Source organism: Stegostoma tigrinum, chromosome 25 (genome assembly GCF_030684315.1).
Source record: "Stegostoma tigrinum isolate sSteTig4 chromosome 25, sSteTig4.hap1, whole genome shotgun sequence".
Classification (NCBI taxonomy): domain Eukaryota; kingdom Metazoa; phylum Chordata; class Chondrichthyes; order Orectolobiformes; family Stegostomatidae; genus Stegostoma; species Stegostoma tigrinum.
Window position 1 is genome coordinate 53674630 of NC_081378.1, and position 14348 is coordinate 53688977.

A 14348-nucleotide genomic window follows, 5' to 3' on the forward strand; every position below is an offset into this window, starting at 1 on the left:
AATTCACTGTCCCAGAAGGCTGTGGATGCTCCACTGCTGAATATATTTAAGGCTTAGATAGACAGATTTCGATGTCTCAGGGAGCAGGCACTAAAGTGGAATCAAAGCCCATGAACAGCCATTATCTGTATTGAATGGGGAAGCAGGCTTAATGGGCCAAATGGTATACAACTGCTTCAATTTTGGGGACAAGAAATTTATAGGGTCACTATTTATAAAGTAAGCACAACTGCTCTTTCAAGACAGGCACAATGTTGGTGTGCTGAGGACTTTAGGGAATTCAGGCTTTTAATAATCTGTGCAGTCCTATCACTGTCCAGTACTCCACCTTTCCCACTGTCACTTACTGGATGAGCATGACAAACTCGGGCAACATCTTCACATGATGCTCCATACTCCATAGCGAGTGTGGCTTCATTGATCATTTCACCAGCACCCTTCAAAGAGAGAAAACCACATTTACTTCAGGAACTCCGTTATATCCCATCTACACACAAAGCTTTTGCTACTTACAGATCCAAGGATATGCGCTCCAAGCATTCTGTCCGTTTCTTTATGGCTAAGAATCTTTACCAGACCATCTGTATCATTGTTAGTCTTAGCTCTACTATTGGCAGCAAATGGGAATTTCCCAATCTTGTACGGGATACCCTGAGAAGAGAAAGTGAATGATCAATACTGGCTAAAACAGGCTCACTTATTTTACATTCAAGACAGACCTGTTTTTGCAGGAAGTGAGTTGTACACTTAGTGGGATGCATTCTAGAAAACTGCAGACAAATAAAGGGATTATGACAGTGTAGTGGTGATTTTACTGGACTAGTAATCCAGAATCCCAGATTATTGTTCTCGTGACATGGATTTGAATCCCATCATGACAGAAAATGAAATCTAAATTCAGTTTTAAAAGAAGTGGAATAAAATGCTAGCCTAATGGTGACCATGCAACTACTGTCGATTGTTATACCAAGTCACACAGCATCACTTTAGCCAATTTACCTTCCTTGCCTCGTCTGGCCTACATTTGACTCCAGACCCACAGCAAGGTATTTGGCTCATAAATGCTCTCTAGGCAATAAATGCTGGTCTATCGAGCAACGCTCAAATCTCATGAATAAAAACAATTCCAGATGGATACTGTCAGTGCAGTGCTATCCTGGGTATGAGTGACTCAATGGCCCCTGATAAGGGCTGACAAAGTCCTATGGTTTCTACGGAAGGAAATCAGACAAATGTCAGGCCAGAGCAGGATATGGGAACATCACCAAGTCACGGCATACAGTAATTTCTTCATTGCTGCTTGCAGGATCTTGCTATGCACCAACGGCTGCTTTGGAAGTGATCAGACTTCAAAGCCATTTCATGGTAATGAACAGTGTACAAAGTTCAGTGCTAGAAGCACAGCTTTTCCTGCTGTACAAAAAGAGGACTTACAATATACAGTAGAATTTCAACATAGTTTGAGAATCTGGGGTTGCTCTCCTTGGAGCATCGTAGATTAGGGTAGATTGAATACAGGTGTACAAGATTGAAAAGTCTGGATAAGGTGAAGGGGAAAAAAATCTGGCTTCCATTAACTGATGGAGCAACTTATAGGTGCACAGATTTATAATATGGTGCAATATGTAGGGGATTTTAAGGACGAACCATTTCACACACTGAGTGGTAATGACCTGGAATTCAGAGTCAAAGCCACGCAGCATGGAAACAGACCCTTCAGTCCACCTCGTCAACCAGATATCCCAAATAAATCAAGTCCCATTTTCCAGCAATTGGCCCATATCCCTTGACACCCTTCCTATCCATACACCCATCCAGATGGAGTGGCATGGTGGCTCAATGGTCAGCACTGCTGCCTCACAGCACCAGGAACCCACCTCTGGGGGACTGTGTGGAGTTTGCACATTCTCGCCTTGTCTGCACGGGTTTTCTCCAGTTGGTCCGGTTTCCTCCCACAGTTCACGGATGTGCAGGTTAGGTGGATTGGCCATGCTAAATTGTCCATAATGTTCAGGGATGTGTAGATTAGGTGGGTGAGGGGGGATGGGTCTAGGTGGGTCGGTGTGGACTTGTTGGGCCAAATGGCCTGTTTCCACACTGTAGGTATTCCATGATTTATGTTGCAGCTGTATGAAACAGCTTGACTAGGTGTGCAAGCTGCTGAAACATAGTCAGCTAGAGAGCGAGTGCGAGACAGCAAGAGAGAGAAAAGGGGGAGAAAATGTGACAGCCAGTGTAAGACTATCCTGTGTTGGTAACAAGGATTTGTTTGGTTCAACAGGGCTGTTGCTTGCCTTTAGCATTTCCTGTACCTAGGCTGATATTTGATTTGTTATTGTCAAGTGTACAGTGAAAAATGTTGTTTGGTATGAACTGCCTGTATTGCATGCAAAAGTACATTAGAGTAGCATTTCAGAGTGCAAAATCCAGTGTAGCAGCTGGAGGGGGGTGGGGAAGGCGGAGAAGTCAGGTGGTAATTCTTGTTTTACTCCAATGTTTAGACTTCATTAGTAGTTTGAAACAACTAAGAGGCTTGCTAGGCCATATCAGAGGGTAGTTTATTATCAACTACGTTGTTATCTGTCTGGAATCACATGTAGGCCAGATGAGGTAACATTGTCTATTTGAGAAAAAAATCTGCCAATGACCTAAATGGGGTTTTCATGACACCAACAGTAGCTATATGGCTGCAATTAGGCTAGCTTTTAATTACAGATTCTGTGGAATTCAAAATTTCACCACCTACCATGGTGGGATCTGAATCTGTGTCCTCAGAATGTTAGCATGAGGGTCTGGATTATTAGCACGAAGCCACAATCCTTTAATTCTATTTGTTATAAAGTATTTGAGAGCATCTTAAAGCCATAGAAGTGCTTTATAGCAGCAAGCTCTGTCTTTCTTAACTGAACCTAAAGGACATCTTAATGCAAGAACAAGACTTCTTTTGAAGTATCTTTTCATTTGCTAACTGCATTGTTAATTACATCCTTAAAACAGGGTAAACATCTGTACAAGTCATTATTAATTTTCATTTATACTTTAATTTACTTGAAAAAAGTCACCCGAGTGTTTTGGGGGAATTATTGGGTGAATGCACAGGCTCTAAAATATCCAGTCACTTGGAGATAGCAAGCATTGCAGATGCTGGAGTCAGGGACACACAGTGTGGAGCTGAAGGAACACAGCAGGAAAGTTGATGTTTCAGGTGCAGACCGTCCATCAGGGCTGAACGGTTCCGATCAGATATGTCGACTTTACTGCTAAAATATCCATTTTAGTATCAAACAATGCTAGTTCAATTTTTTTTGTACCAAAGTCAAAAAATTGGAACTAGTCAGAATATTACCTCCTCCTTCAATTGTTCTTCAGATTTGCCAACCCAAGCAGCCTCCGGATGAGTGTATACAACCGATGGGATGCAGTTATAATCAATGTGTACAGCTCCTCCGGCCATTCCCTCTACACAGATGATCCCCTCATCTTCAGCCTTGTGAGCCAGCATGGGACCAGCAATCACATCCCCAATGGCAAAGATACTATGAAAAGAGAGATGATTTTTTTGCAGCTTAATGTATTAAACAATCCATTTAAATTCTATTAAAATATGATACAGGAAGTATACGATCAAGTTTCCAGAGATTCAGTACTAGGATGTTTGCTGTTTCTAAACTTAATCGGGGGTAGTGAGAAAAGGGCCATTTCAAAACTTGCAGATGACATGAAATTTGGAAGTATGATAAACAATGTTAAAGACAGACTTCGAAGAAAATATTAGAACAAAGAAGCACCATACATGCTGGACAGGACAACACTAAAAAGAGTAAAAGAACAAAGATCTGAGAGGAGGGTCTGTGCACAAATGATGGTAGGACAGGTTAAAAAAAGTAGCCAATAAAGTAGATAGAATTCTGGGCCATATAAAGACGGAGTAGAAAAACCAGAAAATTTGCTAAACATGACAGAAGGTAACACCACTACAGCTGGCATCCAACTGTGGGCAGCAAAACTCAGGAAAGATGAGTGGAACGCACAAGAGATTTACTAGAATATCTCTAGGGCTGAGGTGATGTTAATGAGATCAATAAGACCACTTTGCTTGTTCTCCTTTGAGGACAGTAGGAATTAGAGGTTCTCTCAGTTGTAAGTTTAGAATAAATGTTGAAAAAATGTATGTAATAACTGGACAGATAACCAGAGGGCATGAATTTAAAAGGATTGGCAAAAGGCCCAATGGGGGAACTGGAATAATAAACTTTTTTTTTAAACACATCAACAGGATTTGTAACGTAATTCCTAACAAAAATGGTGACAATTTACTGATTTAATAACAATTCTCAGAAGGGAACTGGACAGAAAAAAAGTGAAGGAATATGGAGAAAGAGTGCGACTAACTCAAATGCTAATAAACAAGATTGATTCTTGGAAGATAATAAAATGTGAGGCTGGATGAACACAGCAGGCCAAGCAGCATCTCAGGAGCACAAAAGCTGACGTTTCGGGCCTAGACCCTTCATCAGAGAGGGGGATGGGGAGAGGGAACTGGAATAAATAGGGAGAGAGGGGGAGGCGGACCGAAGATGGAGAGTAAAGAAGAGTTGCAATGGGAGAGAGATTCCCTGAGGTTGGTCCGGAGGGAGGAGGGTAACTTCTTCAGGTTAGGCATCCCTGGAAGAGGCTTCGCAGTGAGGTTAAAATAGTATCAGAGATAATGGGAACTGCAGATGCTGGAAATTCCAAGATAATAAAATGTGAGGCTGGATGAACACAGCAGGCCAAGCAGCATCTCAGGAGCACAAAAGCTGACGTTTCGGGCCTAGACCCTTCATCAGAGAGGGGGATGGGGGGAGGGAACTGGAATAAATAGGGAGAGAGGGGGAGGCGGACCGAAGATGGAGAGTCAAGAAGAGTTGCAATGGGAGAGAGATTCCCTGAGGTTGGTCCGGAGGGTAACTTCTTCAGGTTAGGCATCCCTGGAAGAGGCTTCGCAGTGAGGTTATTCAGGTTAGGCATCCCTGAGATGAACACAGCAGGCCAAGCAGCATCTCAGGGATGCCTAACCTGAATAACCTCACTGCGAAGCCTCTTCCAGGGATGCCTAACCTGAAGAAGTTACCCTCCTCCCTCCGGACCAACCTCAGGGAATCTCTCTCCCATTGCAACTCTTCTTTACTCTCCATCTTCGGTCCGCCTCCCCCTCTCTCCCTATTTATTCCAGTTCCCTCCCCCCATCCCCCTCTCTGATGAAGGGTCTAGGCCCGAAACGTCAGCTTTTGTGCTCCTGAGATGCTGCTTGGCCTGCTGTGTTCATCCAGCCTCACATTTTATTATCTTGGAATTTCCAGCATCTGCAGTTCCCATTATCTTTGATTCTTGGAAGTCTTGTTTTCTATCTTTGCTCCTGATATCCTGCAGCAGGACTTTTCCTTCATCCACTTGTGATACTTGGGCTCACTGTCTGGGTTAGCATTTACTGCTCATCCCTGACTGCGTTGAGAAGATGGTGGTGAGCTGTTTTCTTAAAACAGCGACAGTCCATGTGCTGTAGATACACTTAATGACGTTAGGGAGGGAATTCCAGGATTTTGATCCTGCAATAGTGAAGGAACAGTGATATATTTCCGAGTCAGGGTGGTGATGCAAACTTGCAGATGGTGGTATTTGCATACATCTGCTGTAATCGCCTTTCCAGTTGGAAGCTGGAAGGTATTGTTTAAGGGTCTTTGGTTACAAGACCTGTAGTGCTTCTTGTAGACAGTAGTGTGTTTTGGGCCCTGTAAGGAAGGAAGGACATGTTGACCAACATAACTTTGGAGAAGGGCTTGTCAACTGAGGCACGGTTGAGGACTCTGGATCTGTACTCAATGGAGTTTAAAAGGATGAGGGCGTGGAGGGGTGGGGAGGAGACCTTAGAATGCCAAGAGGCATGGATAGAGTGAATATAGGAGATGATGTTTCCACTAGTAGGAAAAACTAGGACTTGAAGGCACAGCCTCAAAACGAAGGGGGAAGGTGAACTTTTAGAACCAAGAGGAGGATGAATTTCTTCAGTCACAGGGTGGTAAATCGGTGTAACCCACTGAGCAGAAGGCTGTGGACACTGTTCTTGATTACTAAGAGGATCAAAAGTTACGAGAAGCAGGACAATAGGATTGACAAACATATGAACCACAATGAAATGTCAGAGCAGACTTGATGGGCCAAATGACCTAATTCAAATCCTACAGTACAGAAGGAGGCAAAAATCAACCCATCATGTCTGTACCAGCTCCCAAAAGAACTACCCAGCTAGTCCTATTCTCCAGCCCTATCTCCATAGCCTTCTCAATACGTATCCAGTCCTCTTATGAAAATCCCTATGGCATCCACTTCCACCACTCTCTCAGGCAGTGCATTTCAAATCTTAACAACTGGGTAAAAAGGTTTCTCTTCACTCCTCTAGATATTGCTGACAATCTTGAAATTGTAACCCATAGTTACCAACATACCAACTAACAGAAACACAATATCCTTATTTTCTGAAGAAGGGTCTAGACCCAAAACGTCAGCCTTCCTGCTCCTCTGATGCTGCTTGGCCTGCTGTGTTCATCCAGCTCTACACCTTGTTATCCTTACTTACTGTCAGAATTGCTCTATTTTGAACACCTCAATAGGTTTGACTCTTAAGAGGCAGCACGGTGGCTCAGTGGTTAGCAGTGCAACCTCACAGCACCAGGGACCCGGGTTCGATTCCAGCCTCGGGCATCTGTCTGTGTGGAGTTTGCACATTCCCTCCACGCCTGCGTGGGTTTCTTCCAGGTGCTCGGGTTTCCTCCCACAATCCAAAGATGTGCAGGCTAAGTGGACTGGCCATGCCAAAATGCCCATAGTGTTCAGGGGTATGGGGGTTATGGGGGGGTGGGTCTGAGTGGGATGCTCGAAGGGGCGGTGTGGACTTGTTGGGCTGAAGGGCCTATTTCCACACTGTAGGGGATCTAAACATAGAAAACTAGAGATCTGTCAGCTTGACATCTATAATGGGAAGTCTGATGGAAACCATAATATGGGAGAAGTACACTTAAAGAAAAAATTAAGTTAATACTAGACAGTCAACACAACACGACTTTGTCAAGGGCAATTCATGTCTGACAAGTTTGATGCCCGAGGCTGGAATTAAACCCAGGTCCCTGGCGCTGAGAGGCTGCAGTGCTAACCGCTGAGACACCGTGCCACGCCGGGTTATTCTTTGCCCCTTTCTTAAACGATGGTGTTACATTTGCAATTCTCCAGGCCCCTGGCACTAATCCTGTGCTCAGAGAAACTTAAAGTTTCTTTCACCAGCTCTGCAATTTGCTCCTTCACCTCCCTCAGCAATCTAGGATGCATCCCATTGGGCCTGGCAACTACTTTATCCCAAGGTCTTCTACAATTCCTTTCTCAGTCGTGGTGAGTGAGCCAACTTTTCCCCAGGATTGCCCTGTCACTTCTCCCTGTTAGACAATAGACAATAGGTGCTGGAGTAGGCCATTCGGCCCTTTGAGCCAGCACCACCATTCATCATTATGATCGTGGCTGATCATCCACAATCAGTATCCTGTTCCTGCCTTATCCCTATAACCCTTGATTCTACAATCTTTAAGAGCTCTATCCATCTCTTTCTTGAAAGTATCCAGAGAGTTGGCCTCCACTGCCTTCTGGGGCAGAGCATTCCAAATGTCCACCACACTCTGGATGAAGACGTTTTTCCTCAACTCTGTTCTAAATGGCCTACCCCTTATTTTTAAACTGTGTCCTCTGGTTCTGGACTCTCCCATCAGCGGAAACATGCTTCCTGCTTCCAGAGTGTCCAATCCTTTAATAATCTTATACATCTCAATCAGATCCCCTCTCATCCTTCTAAACTCAAGTGTAAACAAGCCCAGTCGCTCCAATCTTTCAACATATGATAGTCCCGCCATTCCGGGAATTGACCTCGTGAACTTATGCTGCACTCCCTCGATAGCAAGAATGTCCTTCCTCAAATTTGGAGACCAAAACTGCACACAATGCTACAGGTGCGGTCTCACCAGGGCTCTGTACAGCTGCAGAAGGACCTCTTTGCTCCTATACTCAATTCCTCTTATGAAGGCCAGCATGCCATTAGCTTTCTTCACTGCCTGCTGTAGTGCATGCTTGCTTTCATTGACTGATGTACAAGAACACCTAGATCTCGTTGTACTTCCCCTTTACCTAACTTGACTTCATTTAGATAGTAATCTGCCTTCCTGTTCTTGCCAAAGTGGATAACCACACATTTATCCACATTAAACTGCATCTGCCATGCATCCATCCACTATCCGTTCTCCTTTATCATCACCACCCTATCCTTCACATGGTCGTTGAACAGTATATTGCACCACAGTTCCATTGTCTGTTTCTCACCTACCCTATAGTCCTCATTCTGAACAATACAGGTAGCAAGTGATAATGGGAAATGCAGATGCTGGAGAATCCATGATAAAGTGTGAAGCTGGATGAACACAGTAGGCCAAGCAGCATCTCCGGAGCACAAAAGCTGACATTTCAGGTAGCAAGTACCTCTTACGACTCTTAACATGGAGCAGGAGTAAGCCATCCAGCCCCTTGAACCTGAATTATGATCACTGCCACCAAAAATACTCTCCCACTAGTCAAGACTTATTCCCTAAGGGCATCGCAAACTTGTTAATTTTGCTTTGTTCTGGTTGGAAGATTCCCTGAATGCACATTCAACACTTTTTATAACATTTACACTGATCCATCCCAGTTAATTATGTGGAGGTGCCGGTGTTGGACTGGGGTGGACAAGGTCAGAAATCTCACAAAACCAGATTATAGTCCAAAAGATTTATTTGAAAACACAAACTTTTGGAGCCTCAGTCCTTCTTCAGGTGTCATTGAGTGAGGTAGTATCAGACACAGAATTTAACCAAAAGATCAAAGGATCACAATACTGATGAGGATGCAAACAAACCTAAGATACTGTTAAGTCTTTAATCAGTTAAAAGGTTTTAACTGATTAACACATATATTGAAGTCTCTGTCGGTTTGGTCGGGGGGGGGGTGGTGAAAGAAGGGGCGGGGAGCACGAGTGTATGCATGCATATTGAGAGAGATGGGGTCACCTGTCACATGACATGAACTGAAGATCCTGGTTCAAGCCATCTTTATGGGTACCGAACCTGTCTATCAGCCCCTGCTTGGTATTGTTGTGTATTCCAAAGTCCACCTTGTAGATGTTTAATCAAAAGTCCGAGGTTGAATGTCCTTGACTGCTGAAGTGTTCCCCAACTGGGAGGGAGCATCCCTGTCTGGCAATTGATACATGATTTCCATCTGACATGTCTTGCAGAGGTTGCCATGAGAGAGTGTCGTATATAGTGTTGTGGTCAATGTTGTCCTGAAGGCTGTGTAGTGCAAACAATGGTCTGTTTAAGGTTTGGTGGTTGTTTGAAGGCAAGTAGTGGTGGCATCGGGAAGATCTTGGGAAAGTGCTCATGGTCAATGGAAAATGTGTTGAAGGCTGTGAAGAACATGGCGTAGTTTCTTTGCTCCCAGGAAGTACTGGACAACCAATGGCATCCTATCAGATCTTATCCCATGTCGTCCTCAGAGGAGGTCATTACAGTTTTTAATTGTGGCAATTCAGAACTGGCCTATCTTCTGGTGGTCACCCATTTCCCCCCCTCAATACGAAATGTGCTGTAATGCAAAACATCATTTTCTTTTCTCACTGCACAAAAATCTTTCACTCACTTAATTCCCCATCTTCAAGTACACTTTCTAAGCTGGGCTGCATGCTACTTACTTTGGTGAGTGAATGGAGTTAGGTCACAGATCAACCAGCGTGTCATTGATTGATGGAAAAGGCTCAGTGGCTAAACGATCAATTCCTGTTCGAGCTATCTACAGCTTGGCACACACATACACAGACAAGTGTCCACATATATTCCTAGAATAAATCATGCTGTAGAGAAGAGGATTCACTTACTTTGGAATTTTTGTCTGGAAGCGATTGTTGACTGGTATTCGACCCTTCTTATCAACTTCAATTCCAATGTCCTGCAATCCCAGGTTCTCAGTGTAGGGGCGACGGCCAATGCTCACGAGCAGCACATCACAAGTGATCGTATCTGCCTTTCCACCAGCTGCAGCCTCAAAACTGGAGCAAGCAAATAAAATGTTTCAAAGTGCGCGCTTGGAGAATAAAGCACTTGTGTTTAACACTACACACAGCTTATAGCTTACTTCTTTCAATGTGTCCCAAACTAATCTATAAGATACATTCTCACTTCATACTCACGAAACATCAATCTTCCCGTCAGGCCTCTTGGTCGCTGAAGTAACTTTTGTATTAAGCTTAAACTTCAAACCCTGCTTTTGAAGAATGCGTTGAAAATTCTTTGCAATCTCCATGTCAATGCCGATTCCTCCAACGTGCCCCAAGAATTCAATAGCTGTGACTTCAGAGCCAAGGCGTTGCCACACAGAGCCCTGGAAACAGAAGAAAACTACGGCTTCCAGACACTGGCTATTGCAACATACACACTGACTGATTCAATAATGCAGCAGGGCTCAGGACAGAAAGAGCACTGGTATCATTTCTCCCACTCTGGCAGTGGTAGGTGGTAATGGGCAATATTTACCAGTGGTACAATTTCACTGCTAGAGATAACACGTGAGGCTGCCTGACAGGCTTAGGACCAACACTCCCTCTAATTTTCCTTTGCTGATCGATGGATTACGATAGCCGTTAAGATTGCTGCCCAGCTCTGCATGTCCCATTTAAAGGCACTGCAATTTGTGCATGCGCCTTTCGTTCTCTGTACAACGCAGGCCAGACAGTTATGCATCCATACAGCTTGTGCAGAATATTGATGGGGACATCATAATCCGATTAGAGAGGGATCAAGTAAGAGGAGTTCAAAGTATGAGATTAAGAGTCTGGAAGATAGGAGGCCAATCACTTGTTGGCCACCTTTAGGAATCACACTTGGAGATCAATGTCCGATAAGCCAGTAGATCTACAAATGCCCTACTACCTTAGCATGCCAAACTAGATGAGAGACCTAGCTGGTACATCATTAGTGTGGAGCTTGGAGGCAGTATATTAGACACTTTTGCAAGTATCGTGTAAATTGCAATCTACATAGTTCAGACTGTAACTGTGTAGTTGTGTAAGTGAAGTAGGGTCCTATGCCTGGTGAGACTTCTATCAGTGTTACTGCCAGGGGTCTCAGTACAATGTTTCAACGGGAACTGTGTCACGGATAGCTGTGACACCCTGCAGAGTCAGGAAATATTATCCCAGCAAACTATTAAATCATTGAACAACTTTTTAAAAAATTACACGATTAATTTCCTTTCTCAGTTCCACTCATGGTTATAGTGGAACCCATGATTTGTTTCAATATCTGTTAAGAGCAACAGGGTTCCTGGCTCAAATTTTCAAGAGGTCAGAACTTCGTTTGGTTTAAGATTCTCAGACACGTACGATTACTGGAGTGTAACTGGCTAATAATCCGCAGGTTTGAAATGGGGAGGAAATTGCAGTTCAGTTACAAAAGGTCAGGGACAGGGATTAACTGATTACCTCTACCAAAGATCTGGCTCAGGCACAATGGGTTCAATGGTCTGTTCTACATGATCCCTTAATTAACTGCTCTTAAAAGCTAGGTCTCATTTCTGCAGTTTTTTTTGCTTACCAATTCAACGCCAATGACACCAGCACCAATAACCACCAGCTTCTCAGGAACTTGTTTCAATGACAGGGCTCCAGTTGAAGACACAATTGTCTCTTCATCAATCTGTGAGTATATAATATTAATGTTGTTAATTTAATACTCTTACAAAGTTGACTTTCAGGTAAAGAGCATGAACAGATGCTACAAAAAAAACAAGACTATTGCCAAGGTAAAACGGATGTCAGAGGGAGAGAGACTGGGCAGGGAACTGGAAGTGGGTTGTGCCAAGTAAGGACTGCACCAGAACAGGCATGATGGCCTGAATGGATTTCAATTGTACTATAATTTCCACTTACCACAGTTTTAAACAGGATTGTACATCAACTAAATAGTTGTGTGAAAACATGGAAATTTATCAATGGAGAATGAATGTTTTTTTTTTGTTAAGTGACATACCTGAATCCCAGGGAACGGTGTAACCTCTGATCCTGTGGCTATAAGAATGTTCTTGGAGTTGATGATTTTTACACTACCATCATTACAGTAAGCTGTGACCTGGTGTTTTCCAGTAATCTTTCCATGTCCTTGAACATGTGTCACCTTGTAAAGAAATAGAAAGTAAAAACAAATATCAACAAGCTTTATTTGCCTAGTAGAATTGTAAGAAGGGTGAGGCAATGGATCTGGTTTATGTGGACTTCTAGAAAGCTTTTGATAAGACCTTGCACAAGAGATTAGCATGCAAAATTAAAGCACACAAGATTGGTGGTATGGCTCTGATACAGTATGGATAGAGAATTGGTTGACAGGCAAGAAATAAGAATAGGAATAACATGCCATTGTCTGAGTGGCAGCCAGTAAGTAGTGAGGTACTGGAGGGATCAGTGCTTGGACCCCAGCATGATATATCTTAATGATTTAGACAAGGAACTAAATGTAACATGTTTACATTTTCAGATGACACAAAGTTGAGTGGGAGGATGAAGACATTGGATGTAGATTTGTTTCAGTACGATTTGGACAAGTTGAAAAAATGGACAAAAGCATCGCAGATGAAGTATAATGTGGATAGTTATCCACTTTGATGGTAAAAACAGGGAAGGTAGTTATCGGAAAGCTGATAGGTTGGGAAAACTGAAGCTACAATCGGAGCTGGGTGTCCTTATGTGCAGTTGCTCAAAATAAGCAAACGGTGAAGGCAGCAAATGGTGTAGTGGCCTTCATGGCAACAGGGTTCAAGTACATTTTTTAATTCATTCACAGGATGTGCAAGTTGCTGGCTGGCCAGTACTTATTGCGAGTCCCTACTTGCCATGAGGTGGTGGTAAGCTGCCTCTTGAATCACTGCGGTCCACGTGCTGCAAGTAGGAAATTACAGAATTCTGACCCAGCAGCAGCAAAGGAATGGCTATATATTTCTAAGTCAGGATGGTGAGTGGCTCGGAGGGGAACTTACAGTGGTAGTATTCCAGTGTTTCTGCTCCCCTTGTCCTTTTAGATGGAAGTGGTTGAGTTTGGAAAGTGCTATCTAAGGATTTTGCCAAATTTCTGCTGTGCATTTGGTAGATAATACAGACTGCTGGTAATGAGCGTCAATTATGGAGGGAGTGCATATTAAAAGAGATAGTAGGAACTGCAGATGCTGGAGAATGAGATAACAAGGTGTAGAGCTGGATGAACACAGCAGGCAAACCCTACCTTGTCTTTCCTCCCACCTCAAGCCCAACCCCCATCTCCTACCTACTAGCCTCATGCTGCCCCCTTGACCTGTCCGTCCTCCCTGGGCTGACCTAACTCGCCACCTACACTGGCTCCATCCCCGCCTCTGACTTGAGTCTCCTCTCCACCTACCTTCTCCTCTATCAGCCTCCCCCTCTCTCCCTATTTCAGAACCCCCTTCCCCTACCCCATTTCTGAAGGAGGGTCTAGGCCTGAAACACTAGCTTTCCTGCTCCTTGATCAGCTGTGTTCATCCAGCTCTACACCTTGTTATCTTGGATATTAGAAGATCGGATGCAAATCAAGTGAATGGCTGTATCCTGGATCGTATCCGGCTAATTGGTGTCATGGAAGTTGGCAGCGGGCAAGCAAGGGTGTCAAAGGATACAGCAGGATATAGACTAGTTGGAAAGCTGGTTGGAGAAATGGCAGGTGGCATTTAGTCTGGACAAGTGAAGTGATGCATTTTTGGAAGGTCAAGTACAAGATGAATGTGTACATTAAGTGATAGGACCTGTAGGCGCACTTATATACAAAGGGATCTTAAGTGGAAGTCCGTAGCACTGTAAAAGTGGCAAGAGAAATGGATAAGGTGGTGAAGTATTCATACGACATTACTGCTTTCATTGGTCAAGGCACTGAGGACAAAAGTTGGCAAGTCATGTTGCAGCCACATTTGGTGTACTGTGTGCAGTTCTGGTCACCACATTCTAGGAAGGACATGGAGGCTTTGGAGATGGTGCAAAAGAGGTTTACCAGGATATTGCTGGGATTGGAATGTATCAGCTATAAGGAGAGGTTGGACAAACTTGGATTGTTTCTGCAAGAATGTCAAAGGCTGAGGGGAGACCTAATAGAAGAAGTATAAAACATTATGGAGGGGCATGGATAGGCTGGCAGACAGAGTCTTTCTCCCCAGGGTGGAAGTATCAAAGACTAGAGGAATAAGTT

At 43.7% G+C, this 14348-nt stretch overlaps 1 protein-coding gene across 1 annotated transcript in view; it reads right to left on the bottom strand.

Moving 5' to 3' along the window:
• Window positions 1-14348, bottom strand: part of dldh (dihydrolipoamide dehydrogenase) — a 29767-nt gene that overhangs the window by 1582 nt on the left and 13837 nt on the right. Inside the window, exons 7-13 of the mRNA XM_048554541.1 lie at window positions 12135-12278; window positions 11700-11801; window positions 10298-10488; window positions 9986-10156; window positions 3347-3536; window positions 514-651; window positions 348-437 (exon numbers count right to left, since the gene is read on the bottom strand). Of these exons, the coding sequence (XP_048410498.1) occupies window positions 348-437; window positions 514-651; window positions 3347-3536; window positions 9986-10156; window positions 10298-10488; window positions 11700-11801; window positions 12135-12278 (1026 nt within the window). The remainder of the gene's footprint in view (window positions 1-347; window positions 438-513; window positions 652-3346; window positions 3537-9985; window positions 10157-10297; window positions 10489-11699; window positions 11802-12134; window positions 12279-14348) is intronic.